General features: G+C 25.6%; 1 protein-coding gene across 1 annotated transcript in view; it reads left to right on the forward strand.

Moving 5' to 3' along the window:
* Positions 1–13,566, forward strand: part of LOC111632849 (run domain Beclin-1-interacting and cysteine-rich domain-containing protein-like) — an 82,553-nt gene that overhangs the window by 44,761 nt on the left and 24,226 nt on the right. Inside the window, exons 7-14 of the mRNA XM_023377380.1 lie at positions 1,445–1,506; positions 1,677–1,832; positions 3,863–4,832; positions 8,712–8,824; positions 8,995–9,150; positions 11,135–11,183; positions 11,248–11,304; positions 11,427–11,471. Coding sequence (XP_023233148.1) covers positions 1,445–1,506; positions 1,677–1,832; positions 3,863–4,832; positions 8,712–8,824; positions 8,995–9,150; positions 11,135–11,183; positions 11,248–11,304; positions 11,427–11,471 — 1,608 coding nt within the window. The remainder of the gene's footprint in view (positions 1–1,444; positions 1,507–1,676; positions 1,833–3,862; positions 4,833–8,711; positions 8,825–8,994; positions 9,151–11,134; positions 11,184–11,247; positions 11,305–11,426; positions 11,472–13,566) is intronic.

The raw sequence follows: 13,566 nt of genomic DNA on the forward strand, positions 1-13,566 counted from the left end.
TACATTAGTAATAAATTTTAATATTTCTGCTCTTGAAATGGTTTTGTAGTTTGGGTAGTTGTACATTATTATGTTATTATAGCAATGTTCATTTTAAATTGGATGAAATCTTTGCCCGTTTGTAATTTTTCTACTTGATGTTTCAAACCATCAATCTCCCCTTTCATTTTTTTCTGATTTTCCTTCGTTTCTCGAATATTTTCATGGATAATATCTAGTTCTTGTTTAATCATAACCATTTGATTAAAAAGTTTATTGTTAGTAGTGTTGATTAATTCTGATATTTTATTTCAAAGCACTGAGGTATAAGCGTCTGGGAATTTATCCGTTACATTAATCGAGGTCTGATCAGAAATAGTTGACTCACCTGAGTTGTCGTTTTCATAAATCTGTAATGAATTTAAATTGTAATTCTTATCACTAATGGATTCTTCATGAAGATTTTTTTCGGAAGTAAAGTTAAAGTCTATTAACGACTTGGAATTTGAAGAAGATGGCTGATTCTTCTTAGTATCCAATTTAGTACGATTCAATGGAGGTCTATCCCTCTTGACTGGAGAACATTGCATAATTATTCTTGTTATTACCAATATAAATAGTATTAATTAATAACAAAATTAGGCTTCTTGTAGTAGAAAATAATCAAAAAAACACTTAATTCTTATTCTAGTATGAGTGGCCAGGTATAAAGAAAAACACGCCAACAGCCTCAACGGATGAACACGCCCCCCATAAAATGATATATTTAAGTTATTTAGATTCTTTGCTAATCTGTATTAAGTTAATTTTTTAAAATATATTCTGAAAATTATAATAAAATCTTTTAGTTTATCGTTTATTTATAATTGATTACTAGATTTAAATTCTACTTTTTTCAAACACTGATTCTCATTTTGATTGTAAATGACATCAATTTATCACTTGACATGTTTGGACCAAAACCATAAAATTCATATTATTAATAAAAATTTAACATTAGTATTAATAAAGATTTCACTCTTGTCAGTGTGTTAATGATCAAAAATCACAATAACTGTTGCAAAATCTTAATCTTTTCTCTTATGTTTCTCAGTCCTTTGACTTAATGTTCTCACTTAATTTTAAATCATAAGTGTAACTTTACATAATGATTATTAGATTTAGATCAGTATAATATATCATATTTAAATTTTATGAGTTCTCATAAGGCAACTAGAGTAAAAAAGAGTTCAAAGTTTTGTTCATTAACTGAATTGTTCGAAACTCGGAGTTTGACTGTTTGTATTTCTGTAATAGTAATAAAATATTATATACCATTAACTTTTGTTATATTTTGTAAATAATTAAATTCATATAATACTTTTTGTTTAAAAAATTCTGAAATATTTACATTTATATATAATTTCATATAAAGGTTGTCAAGTAGGAGTTCCTACAGAATGCTTTTTTCCTAGACCTCAAGAAGGTCAGAGTCTTATTAGCTTTTTGTCATCCAAAGATTTTGGCACTTGTGCAGAATTAGATAAGGTATTGTTGTTTTTAAAAATATTACAATAATAATTATATGTATAAAATAATTTTTAAAATTGGATTTACTATTAAAAAGTTTTAACTGAAGTTTTTATTCTTTATGAATAAAATTTATAACTTTAAAGTAATTTATAACTAAAAGTAATTTCTGTTTATTGTTACTTTAGGAAAATGCTCATTTTTGTATATCAGAAGCACTTATTTCTGTAATAGAACAGATAAAATGTAATCAGTCACTTAAACAAGCAGAGGAAGAAAGCGATGAAGAAATTCAAAAGCTAAATCAGCATATACGTATCCGCAGAAGGGAAATTCAATTAGAGGTTTGTTTAATGTACAGTAATATTTTGTTGATCATAAATGTATTAAACTGTTTTGAAAATGTCATTTGCATCAGTCAAATCTTGATGTAAATAAATATTTTTCAACAGTATTATGATTTTTCTTTACCTGTTTTGTTTATTTATTAAAAAATATTCTTCTTTAATTTTACAATATATTACAACACATGGATTTTGTTATCATTTATTTTTATTTTTCTTTAAATATTAGCAAATTAAAATTTTAAATTTAAAAACCTTTTTAAACTTAATATAAAAAATACATAATTAAATAAATTTATCTTTTAAATATTTGCTATTATGATTATTGGTCTAATAAAATCATTAAAATGATGTAATTGAATTAGTGACCTTTAGTGAAAGAGAAGTTGACACATGGCATGAGAGGTCACTAATTATGACATATTACATTGAATTGAAGATGGTCTATTTTCAGATAAACCGAAACATGTAAAAAAGCATTGCACATAAGAGTAAATATTTAGAGTATGTATATGTATAGTGTGTCCCAAGTAAAATTGGCCCCACTGACTAGAAATGCTACAAATGAATTTTAGTCAAAGTATACTTATTAGAAACTTTAACATTATTTAAATGTACAGAAACTTAGATGATGAAAATGATATCCTTGTTGATCTGTGAATCTTTGTGTAATATAATCATGTTCAAACTGAAACTTGTATAAAATATTAATGTCACTACTTCAATGTTTTTGAGAAGGGTTTCCTTCAATTTGCATATAGTTCTGATATTGTAAATACACTTTCTTTTTAAATATCACCTATGAAATTTACAATACTAATGTTTTATGATCTCAGTTGGCCAATTTAAGTGGCACAGACTGTATGGATGGATGATGATCCAGACATAGTATTCTAATTGAAGATTAAAAAATACTACACTACAACTTTCTCAAATTAGCACCTAATGAATTTTTTTATTGCTTGGGAATGAAATTAAACTGTAAAAATAAATGTTACATCTGTTTTATTCTGACAACCACTTAAAAGGGGTTTTTAGACAAGCAAACTTGCAATGTCTTTCCAATTCTGACAATTACCAAAATCAAGACTTACTCGGAAGCTTGTTAACAAATTTTTATTTATATGCATTTTTGATCAGTTCCTTGCTGATCCCTGTTCAGTCTACAAATAATAAACTAGCTTGTAAAATACAATCATTGATTTAAAATACAAAATTTAAAATTAAAAAACTTACAAAAAACATATATAATCCATGACAGAAACCATACTGTTTTTCATTTTTTCATCTGTAAATCACTAGTATTTCTGACAATCATCATTTCACATCATGTAACATTTCACTTTTTATTTGTATATATTACAAATAAAAGAAGTCATTCCAGACATCATCAACTAATATTCCATTATTTAAATTACATCTCTTTTGTTTGACTGTGTCATAGTATTAACATATCATTATATAAAATCATCGTGTAATTTTAATTTTTAATAATTAAACTTGTTAAAACAAGTTTCCATATGAAAATATCTCTCTACCTCTTTGTGCTTTATTTTCTTTTATTTTTTACTTTAACTTATACTGCTATATTTGAAACATTATATTATACAAAAGTTTCTGAAAGTTTTTTTATAATTTTACTGTTAATTATTTGGCATGGGGATAATTTATTAATTAATATTAGTTTATCAATTGCTCAGACTTCTTGAATANTTAATATGCAAAGTCCTCCACTTGGGCAGCATGGACCTATTAGTTTTTTTGTCAAAACTGACTCTATTGTAAATTTTTAAAAGAAGGTAGAATTGTAGACTATTTCGGAACATATCCAGGTTTCAGTGATTGCAATAATATCCGGATCATATTTAGAAATAAAGGCATCTATTTGAAGTTTTTTATATTTAAGTCATTGACTATTCCAGTTTATAATTGAGAGGCATTGATTATTAGGGTGCAAGATTAAATATAAGTTTATAATATGCAGAAAAATTATACTTTTAGTTTAAAATTAGTTTTTTTTATGCAATCAGGTTGTGAAGAAAAAGTCAGAACCAAAACAGCTTAATTTAAATGATGTGAAAATAAATGACACCTGTGAAAAGTTAAGTAACTTAAATGTGTCCAATTCCTGTTACTATACTAGATTATTGCATAATGGGAGGAAAAAGAAAAAATTAATAGAACATTCCAAAACAATGAAAGTTGGATTCTGTGATTTACCTGATTTTCAATACATTTCTACCCAAGAACAAAACTGTGATTTGCAAAATAAAATTCTGGAACCTTGCAGCTGTGATAAAAATTCATCCTGTACAGAAACAAATGGAAGTGAAACTCAGAATACGGAAGTATTCAACAAAGAATTTAATTATAGTGAAAGTGATTGTGATAATGCTCATGTTAAACAGAACTTATATGCTACAATTTCTCCCTCTAGTTCATTAGATTTGCACAATAAATTATTATGTTCTGGAAAATTACTTGAAGATTGCAAATTTTATCATAATTATAATTGTTTAGTTAGAAGCAGAAGTTGTCCTGAATTACATGATTATTACTTGCCAGCTAAAGTTAATGTGAAACATACACAAAATTTTAAATCAAACAATTTACAACAAAAATGCAGCTCTCTTCCAGTGTTATATAAATCTGTTTCAGATGGAAATGAATATTTTATAGAAAATAAAAACATTTTCAGTAGGAATCTGCAGATACATAAAAATGAAAATGAAACAAGTTTACAGCAAGAATTATCACAAAATAAAGAAATCAAAGAATGTAAGTTATCACCGGATATTTCAAAATCTAGTTTACCAAGTACAAAAACACCAAAATGGAAAGCTCAACATACAAGATCTAAGTCAGATATCCCAGGTTTATCTCAGCATTCTCAAAAGAAGGAAAGTATAGTTGAAACAAGTTCAAATTCCTTGTCATTATCATCATCTCTTCCTAACAAATTAGAAGATAAAAACAGAAGACAAAGTTTATTAGAAGAAGGTAATCATTGTGTTTTTGATATTTTATAATTACAATAAATTTCCACTAACTTGGACTAATAGGTGGTGAAGGTTGTCCAAGTTAGTGTGTGTTTTCCCTGAAGATACAGATATATAGTAAGTAATTTATTACAATCCAGCTCTATATAGAAGCTTTACTAGTCATTAGTAAGTTACACTACTAAATTTGTTATATACAGAAAATGAGCTCAAAAAATTTCATGAAAGTATACAGCAATCTACAGTCTTTAGAACTTACTACAATAATACAAAGCATGGTATTGCAAACTTTTGAATATTGAAAACACTCATTAATTATAATTTCATATTAAGATTGAAGACAAAGTTATCAAAACAGTTGTTATTAATATTCATTTCCTGTTAGTGATTGATCACCTTTAAAAAGATGGATGTTTTGATAAACTTTGCATTCGGTCTTAATTAATTAATATGATATTACCATCTGGATGAATTTGACAAAATTATAATTTCATTGTAATTACTTATGAATTGTAATTTTTCTATTGTCAAGAAATTTTAATTTGCAATTTTTTTAAAAATTTTGTCTGTTATGCAAATTTCAAAATGGAATGGTCTTAGTTAGCAAGGATTTACTGTATTCATTTTATCTGCTGTTTTATAAAATTTTACTATTTGTAAATTATTTTATGTAATAATTACTATTTCAAATTAAATATACAGCAGAAACTTGATTATCCAAAACAGTTTTAAAAAAAGAAACCAGAACATAACATTGTATACAGTTATATATGTTATAGATATTAAAGTAACAATACAATAAATTTCAAAGTAAATAAAGATAAAATGATGTATAGAAATATATTTATTGTTCATGCATATTATCAATCATTTATCAATATGTATTTATGATAAATCAATAGTATAAGTTTGATATTTTGTAAATATCAATTAAATATTACTTATCATTCATAAATATAAAATGATATATTTATTTTTTATATTAATTAAACAAAGAAAATCTTTCATTTAATTCAAGATATTTTTTTTAATAATTAAAAATATTATTATTATATTTTATTTCCAAGGGAGATTTTTCCCTATTAGGGGGAATACAAATTTCACAATAAATATTATTTCGGTCTACATGATTAATATACATTTTACAAATAAGTGTATTAATTATAACATAACATGGTTTCGCAAGACCACTTAAATAACAATAACGTTATTTGATGAATTTAGTCAATACAAACATAAAGTAACTTAATGATACATTATCAGTAATTTAAAACAACAATGTAAATCAAATAATTAAATACTACAAAGAAATTTTTTTCAGTGTATTTGACAAAAAATTATAAATTCTATAAGCATTATTTTCTGTTGAATTTTTAAAGTTATTTTTGAAGTCTAGAGATGAGCTACCAGTACATATATTTCGATTAATTATTAACCAAGTCTGTTTAAATGCTCATCCCTCGAGAGGCAGTTGATTTGCATTAAAAAATTATTACCTTTATATTTAGAGTCCATATTATCTGCAATTCTTGCATTGAAATTGCCCAAAATTATGGAATAAGGAATCATATTTTGCCAGATCTCCATTTGTTTAGTTATTTCATTCAAAGTTATTATGTCATCAGGTGAAATATAGGTAAGCATTAAAGTTATTAAATTATTTGTAATATTAGCAAGAGCAGATTTAATGATTCAGACAAGGAGCAGAATGAAATTATTAGATTTTTTTCTTTGCAAAATTTTACAAAAAAAAAAAGACCTTTTTTTATTAGTATGCAAAGGCCTCCACTTGGGCAGCCTGGACCTATTAGTTTTTTTGTCAAAACTGACTCTATTGTAAATTTTTAAAAGAAGGTAGAATTGTAGACTATTTCGGAACATATCCAGGTTTCAGTGATTGCAATAATATCCGGATCATATTTAGAAATAAAGGCATCTATTTGAAGTATTTTATATTTAAGTCCTTGACTATTCCAGTTTATAATTGAGAGGCATTGATTATTAGGGTAGAGTTTGCAGGATTGAGTTTTATCTTGCTTATTAATATGTCATTTAGTTAAATTTGCTATTCTTGTTGATGGAAGAAAAGTATCTATATGCACCAGTTTTCCCGTGTTTAAATTATAAGTTAGCTTTTCGCGATCAATTATTAAGATGCCATTTCGTAGTTTTATCTGAGGGTTTTGTTTACGTAATTCATAAAAATTTGGCAGTAAATGTTTCCTTCTATTTCTCGAGTTGTTAGTTAAATCCTGAGAAATCTGTTATTTTGCCATCCCTCTAGTAGACTTTAGTTGTATTTTTTCGTATGAAGGTAGAAAAAATAAGATCTCTAGTTTGATTATTATTAAATGTTATTCTTGTTGTTAAATTTGGCGTTTTCGATAGTTGAACTACCTCTAGTTATCTCTAGTTATCTAAGACTAGAGATAGAACTATCTCTAGTCTTGAGTTTTATTATTTATATTTAATACATTAGTAATAAATTTTAATATTTCTGCTCTTGAAATGGTTTTGTAGTTTGGGTAGTTGTACATTATTATGTTATTATAGCGATGTTCGTTTATTAGCATGTCCATTTTAAATTGGATGAAATCTTTGTCCGTTTGTAATTTCTCTACTTGATGTTTCAAACCATCAATCTCCCCTTTCATTTTTTTCTGATTTTCCTTCGTTTCTCGAATATTTTCATGGATAATATCTAGTTCTTGTTTAATCATAACCATTTGATTAAAAAGTTTATTGTTAGTAGTGTTGATTAATTCTGATATTTTATTTCAAAGCACTGAGGTATAAGCGTCTGGGAATTTATCCGTTACATTAATCGAGGTCTGATCAGAAATAGTTGACTCACCTGAGTTGTCGTTTTCATAAATCTGTAATGAATTTAAATTGTAATTCTTATCACTAATGGATTCTTCATGAAGATTTTTTTCGGAAGTAAAGTTAAAGTCTATTAACGACTTGGAATTTGAAGAAGATGGCTGATTCTTCTTAGTATCCAATTTAGTACGATTCAATGGAGGTCTATCCCTCTTGACTGGAGAACATTGCATAATTATTCTTGTTATTACCAATATAAATAGTATTAATTAATAACAAAATTAGGCTTCTTGTAGTAGAAAATAATCAAAAAAACACTTAATTCTTATTCTAGTATGAGTGGCCAGGTATAAAGAAAAACACGCCAACAGCCTCAACGGATGAACACGCCCCCCATAAAATGATATATTTAAGTTATTTAGATTCTTTGCTAATCTGTATTAAGTTAATTTTTTAAAATATATTCTGAAAATTATAATAAAATCTTTTAGTTTATCGTTTATTTATAATTGATTACTAGATTTAAATTCTACTTTTTTCAAACACTGATTCTCATTTTGATTGTAAATGACATCAATTTATCACTTGACATGTTTGGACCAAAACCATAAAATTCATATTATTAATAAAAATTTAACATTAGTATTAATAAAGATTTCACTCTTGTCAGTGTGTTAATGATCAAAAATCACAATAACTGTTGCAAAATCTTAATCTTTTCTCTTATGTTTCTCAGTCCTTTGACTTAATGTTCTCACTTAATTTTAAATCATAAGTGTAACTTTACATAATGATTATTAGATTTAGATCAGTATAATATATCATATTTAAATTTTATGAGTTCTCATAAGGCAACTAGAGTAAAAAAGAGTTCAAAGTTTTGTTCATTAACTGAATTGTTCGAAACTCGGAGTTTGACTGTTTGTATTTCTGTAATAGTAATAAAATATTATATACCATTAACTTTTGTTATATTTTGTAAATAATTAAATTCATATAATACTTTTTGTTTAAAAAATTCTGAAATATTTACATTTATATATAATTTCATATAAAGGTTGTCAAGTAGGAGTTCCTACAGAATGCTTTTTTCCTAGACCTCAAGAAGGTCAGAGTCTTATTAGCTTTTTGTCATCCAAAGATTTTGGCACTTGTGCAGAATTAGATAAGGTATTGTTGTTTTTAAAAATATTACAATAATAATTATATGTATAAAATAATTTTTAAAATTGGATTTACTATTAAAAAGTTTTAACTGAAGTTTTTATTCTTTATGAATAAAATTTATAACTTTAAAGTAATTTATAACTAAAAGTAATTTCTGTTTATTGTTACTTTAGGAAAATGCTCATTTTTGTATATCAGAAGCACTTATTTCTGTAATAGAACAGATAAAATGTAATCAGTCACTTAAACAAGCAGAGGAAGAAAGCGATGAAGAAATTCAAAAGCTAAATCAGCATATACGTATCCGCAGAAGGGAAATTCAATTAGAGGTTTGTTTAATGTACAGTAATATTTTGTTGATCATAAATGTATTAAACTGTTTTGAAAATGTCATTTGCATCAGTCAAATCTTGATGTAAATAAATATTTTTCAACAGTATTATGATTTTTCTTTACCTGTTTTGTTTATTTATTAAAAAATATTCTTCTTTAATTTTACAATATATTACAACACATGGATTTTGTTATCATTTATTTTTATTTTTCTTTAAATATTAGCAAATTAAAATTTTAAATTTAAAAACCTTTTTAAACTTAATATAAAAAATACATAATTAAATAAATTAATCTTTTAAATATTTGCTATTATGATTATTGGTCTAATAAAATCATTAAAATGATGTAATTGAATTAGTGACCTTTAGTGAAAGAGAAGTTGACACATGGCATGAGAGGTCACTAATTATGACATATTACATTGAATTGAAGATGGTCTATTTTCAGATAAACCGAAACATGTAAAAAAGCATTGCACATAAGAGTAAATATTTAGAGTATGTATATGTATAGTGTGTCCCAAGTAAAATTGGCCCCACTGACTAGAAATGCTACAAATGAATTTTAGTCAAAGTATACTTATTAGAAACTTTAACATTATTTAAATGTACAGAAACTTAGATGATGAAAATGATATCCTTGTTGATCTGTGAATCTTTGTGTAATATAATCATGTTCAAACTGAAACTTGTATAAAATATTAACGTCACTACTTCAATGTTTTTGAGAAGGGTTTCCTTCAATTTGCATATAGTTCTGATATTGTAAATACACTTTCTTTTTAAATATCACCTATGAAATTTACAATACTAATGTTTTATGATCTCAGTTGGCCAATTTAAGTGGCACAGACTGTATGGATGGATGATGATCCAGACATAGTATTCTAATTGAAGATTAAAAAATACTACACTACAACTTTCTCAAATTAGCACCTAATGAATTTTTTTATTGCTTGGGAATGAAATTAAACTGTAAAAATAAATGTTACATCTGTTTTATTCTGACAACCACTTAAAAGGGGTTTTTAGACAAGCAAACTTGCAATGTCTTTCCAATTCTGACAATTACCAAAATCAAGACTTACTCGGAAGCTTGTTAACAAATTTTTATTTATATGCATTTTTGATCAGTTCCTTGCTGATCCCTGTTCAGTCTACAAATAATAAACTAGCTTGTAAAATACAATCATTGATTTAAAATACAAAATTTAAAATTAAAAAACTTACAAAAAACATATATAATCCATGACAGAAACCATACTGTTTTTCATTTTTTCATCTGTAAATCACTAGTATTTCTGACAATCATCATTTCACATCATGTAACATTTCACTTTTTATTTGTATATATTACAAATAAAAGAAGTCATTCCAGACATCATCAACTAATATTCCATTATTTAAATTACATCTCTTTTGTTTGACTGTGTCATAGTATTAACATATCATTATATAAAATCATCGTGTAATTTTAATTTTTAATAATTAAACTTGTTAAAACAAGTTTCCATATGAAAATATCTCTCTACCTCTTTGTGCTTTATTTTCTTTTATTTTTTACTTTAACTTATACTGCTATATTTGAAACATTATATTATACAAAAGTTTCTGAAAGTTTTTTTATAATTTTACTGTTAATTATTTGGCATGGGGATAATTTATTAATTAATATTAGTTTATCAATTGCTCAGACATCTTGAATAAAAATAAGAATTTCACTGCAACTTGTCAAAAATATTTCTCTGATTAACATCTTAATTATTTTGCAATATATCTTTTAAATTTAGAATTACATGATATAAATAGAAAATTAATAGTTAATATTTATTTGAAGTGAAAAATCATACTATTCATCATATTATGATAATCAGTTAATAAATTATATTGAACTGTATATTTTATTTTCAAAATATTTTAAATTAAAAGTAATTTAATAAATTGTTTTATAAAATTATTGAAATTTATCTGATTGCAGAAATTAAGAGTGAAAAATTTACCTCTACTTAGTGATGGAAAAACAGATAGTAAGTTAGTGTTTTATATATAATAATCAATTAATTTAATTAATTATTAATAATTTTACTTCAGCTTCTACAACTAGTGCTTCACCCCCTAGTTCTTCACCCTGCACAGCTTCATATGAAGGTATTTTTTAGAAATTAATGATTTGAAAAAGATATGTGAAAATTAAGATATTTGAAAAATTATAATATTCATTGATTTATATGAAAATAAGTGAATTGGATAAAAATTGTGCTGTGTTTCAGAGAGCAGTGGTACTGAAGATGACATTAATGAATTGGAATTAACAGGTATTTGAAAATATTACTGAATTTTAATTTTTTCAAGTGTTTAAATATAGATTTAGTGTATTGTGTTAGTTATTTAAAAAATAATAATAATTTTTATGAAATTATTTTTTTTGAAACCATGCCTTTTAGATTGTTTTTTAAAGACATTGAATTGTTGTTATTAGACACTAAAAATGATGATAATGTCAAATTTGTTTTTGTTGTATGGATTAGGAGTTATCCATGCAAAAAGCATTTTGATTTTACCCATTTTATCTAAAATAGTAATAATAATACTTTTTTATATAAAGATTAAGAATTAAGTATAATAATTTTTTTAATAAATCTTTCTTCGTATTGGTACCTAAGATTCAAAATGAACAAATGTTTATTTTTGGCATTGAAATTTTTAAAAATATTTTTAGATCCAAATTTATTGCTAGTTGGTTTCAAAATCATAAGTTCTTATCTGTATGTTATATATTTTTTTTATTGCTTAATTTTTATGATAGTTAAGTGCTTAAATATAATTTAGATGATCATTCTTCTATTAACGACGTAATAATCATAATATATATTTTTACTTTTGATTTATTTTGAAAAAGAAATATTACTCATCTTTACCACAACACCGGAGAATAGTAATATAATTACCTCTTTCTAACCTGTTACCGGTGCGTCTACTAACTCTTAACGATCCAAAACGAACCAAAACTAACGTTTTTGAACCCTTATAACGGTTCTTCTTCAGGTTTATAAAGAAATATTACAGTAATACCCTGAACTTATGTGATAGGTGGGACCAAGCAATAACCGCATAAGTCAGGATATAATTTCGCATATAAATACATACAAATAACTTTTTAATTGGGGCCAGAGACTAAAGAAAACAATAATTTAGAAAAAATGTTTAATAAAATCTTAGATAATACATATGTATAACAAATTATATTATTATACAATTTTTCACATTTTCTTGATTATCACACCATAATTTTAACATTGTTTCCATCTCAGGAATAATACTGTGACGTTTACGAATGATGCTTGAATTTAAAGATTGAGTATTTTTTACAGCTTCGGGAATTTTTTCTTTACCTTTTATAATTGTTCTGACTGTCGATTCCAGTAAATCAAACTCCTTTGCCAATTCACAAATTTTCATTTTTGTATTGAAGTCTTTAATAATGTTAACTTTACATTCCAAAGATAAAGTTTTTCTTTTTTCGTTTGATGCAGAAGAATTAGTTCTTCGTTTAGATGACATAGTAGAGTCTCTCAAGTCTCCATAGATATAACAAACACAGAAATAAATAACACAAAATAAATTGTAGCTATATGTCGATTCCGCGCGACACGTCTGAACATGTAAGCCGAATAATAGTGTGGGGGAGTGAGTAATCAAGAGTTGCGTGGCACTCAAACAAAAGACAAATCGATGAGATTTGAAAATCGCATAACTCCAGGTTCACGTAAGTTGAGGTATTACTGTACTCTTAAAACATTTATCACAAGTTGCAATATCAGTTTTATTAGTTATGTGAACATAAAACCATTTGTGTAATTTTTACCTCTATGATAATTGAATCTTTTGAATTTACATCACTATAATACATGTATTTTTAAACTTTAGTACAGTCAACCCCCCTATAATTACGATTCCTATAAAACTACGAAAAAATTGTGACCGGTATCCGTAAAAAACAGTAAAAAACCCCCTATAATTACCTCAAATGTCATCGGGCAGCCAAACTACTTTCCTGCCATCCGTAGCGCCAACTACAGAGAGATTTCTATCGTCTGGACAGTATTATATAAATTATATATAAATTAGGTACTGTACATATAATTATATATTAATTATATATAAATTAGGTACTGTATATATAATTATATATTAACTTATTGTAACTTTGTTATAATTAAATATATAATTTCCGCCGTCTAGCGTGGCGCCACGCTACGGAGATTTTTACGCTAACTATCGTCTGTCAGTATGTAAATTAGGTACCGTAAGTCTAATACAGTACTGTAATTTTATACATTTCTTGTGAAAGAAACATTTCTTATTCAACGGCGATTAAAATTATTTATATTAATGATGTCTCCGAAGTTC

The sequence above is a fragment of the Centruroides sculpturatus genome, unplaced genomic scaffold (genome assembly GCF_000671375.1).
Source record: "Centruroides sculpturatus isolate CEXI.00-Female unplaced genomic scaffold, Cexi_2.0 scaffold119, whole genome shotgun sequence".
Taxonomy (NCBI): Eukaryota; Metazoa; Arthropoda; class Arachnida; order Scorpiones; family Buthidae; genus Centruroides; species Centruroides sculpturatus.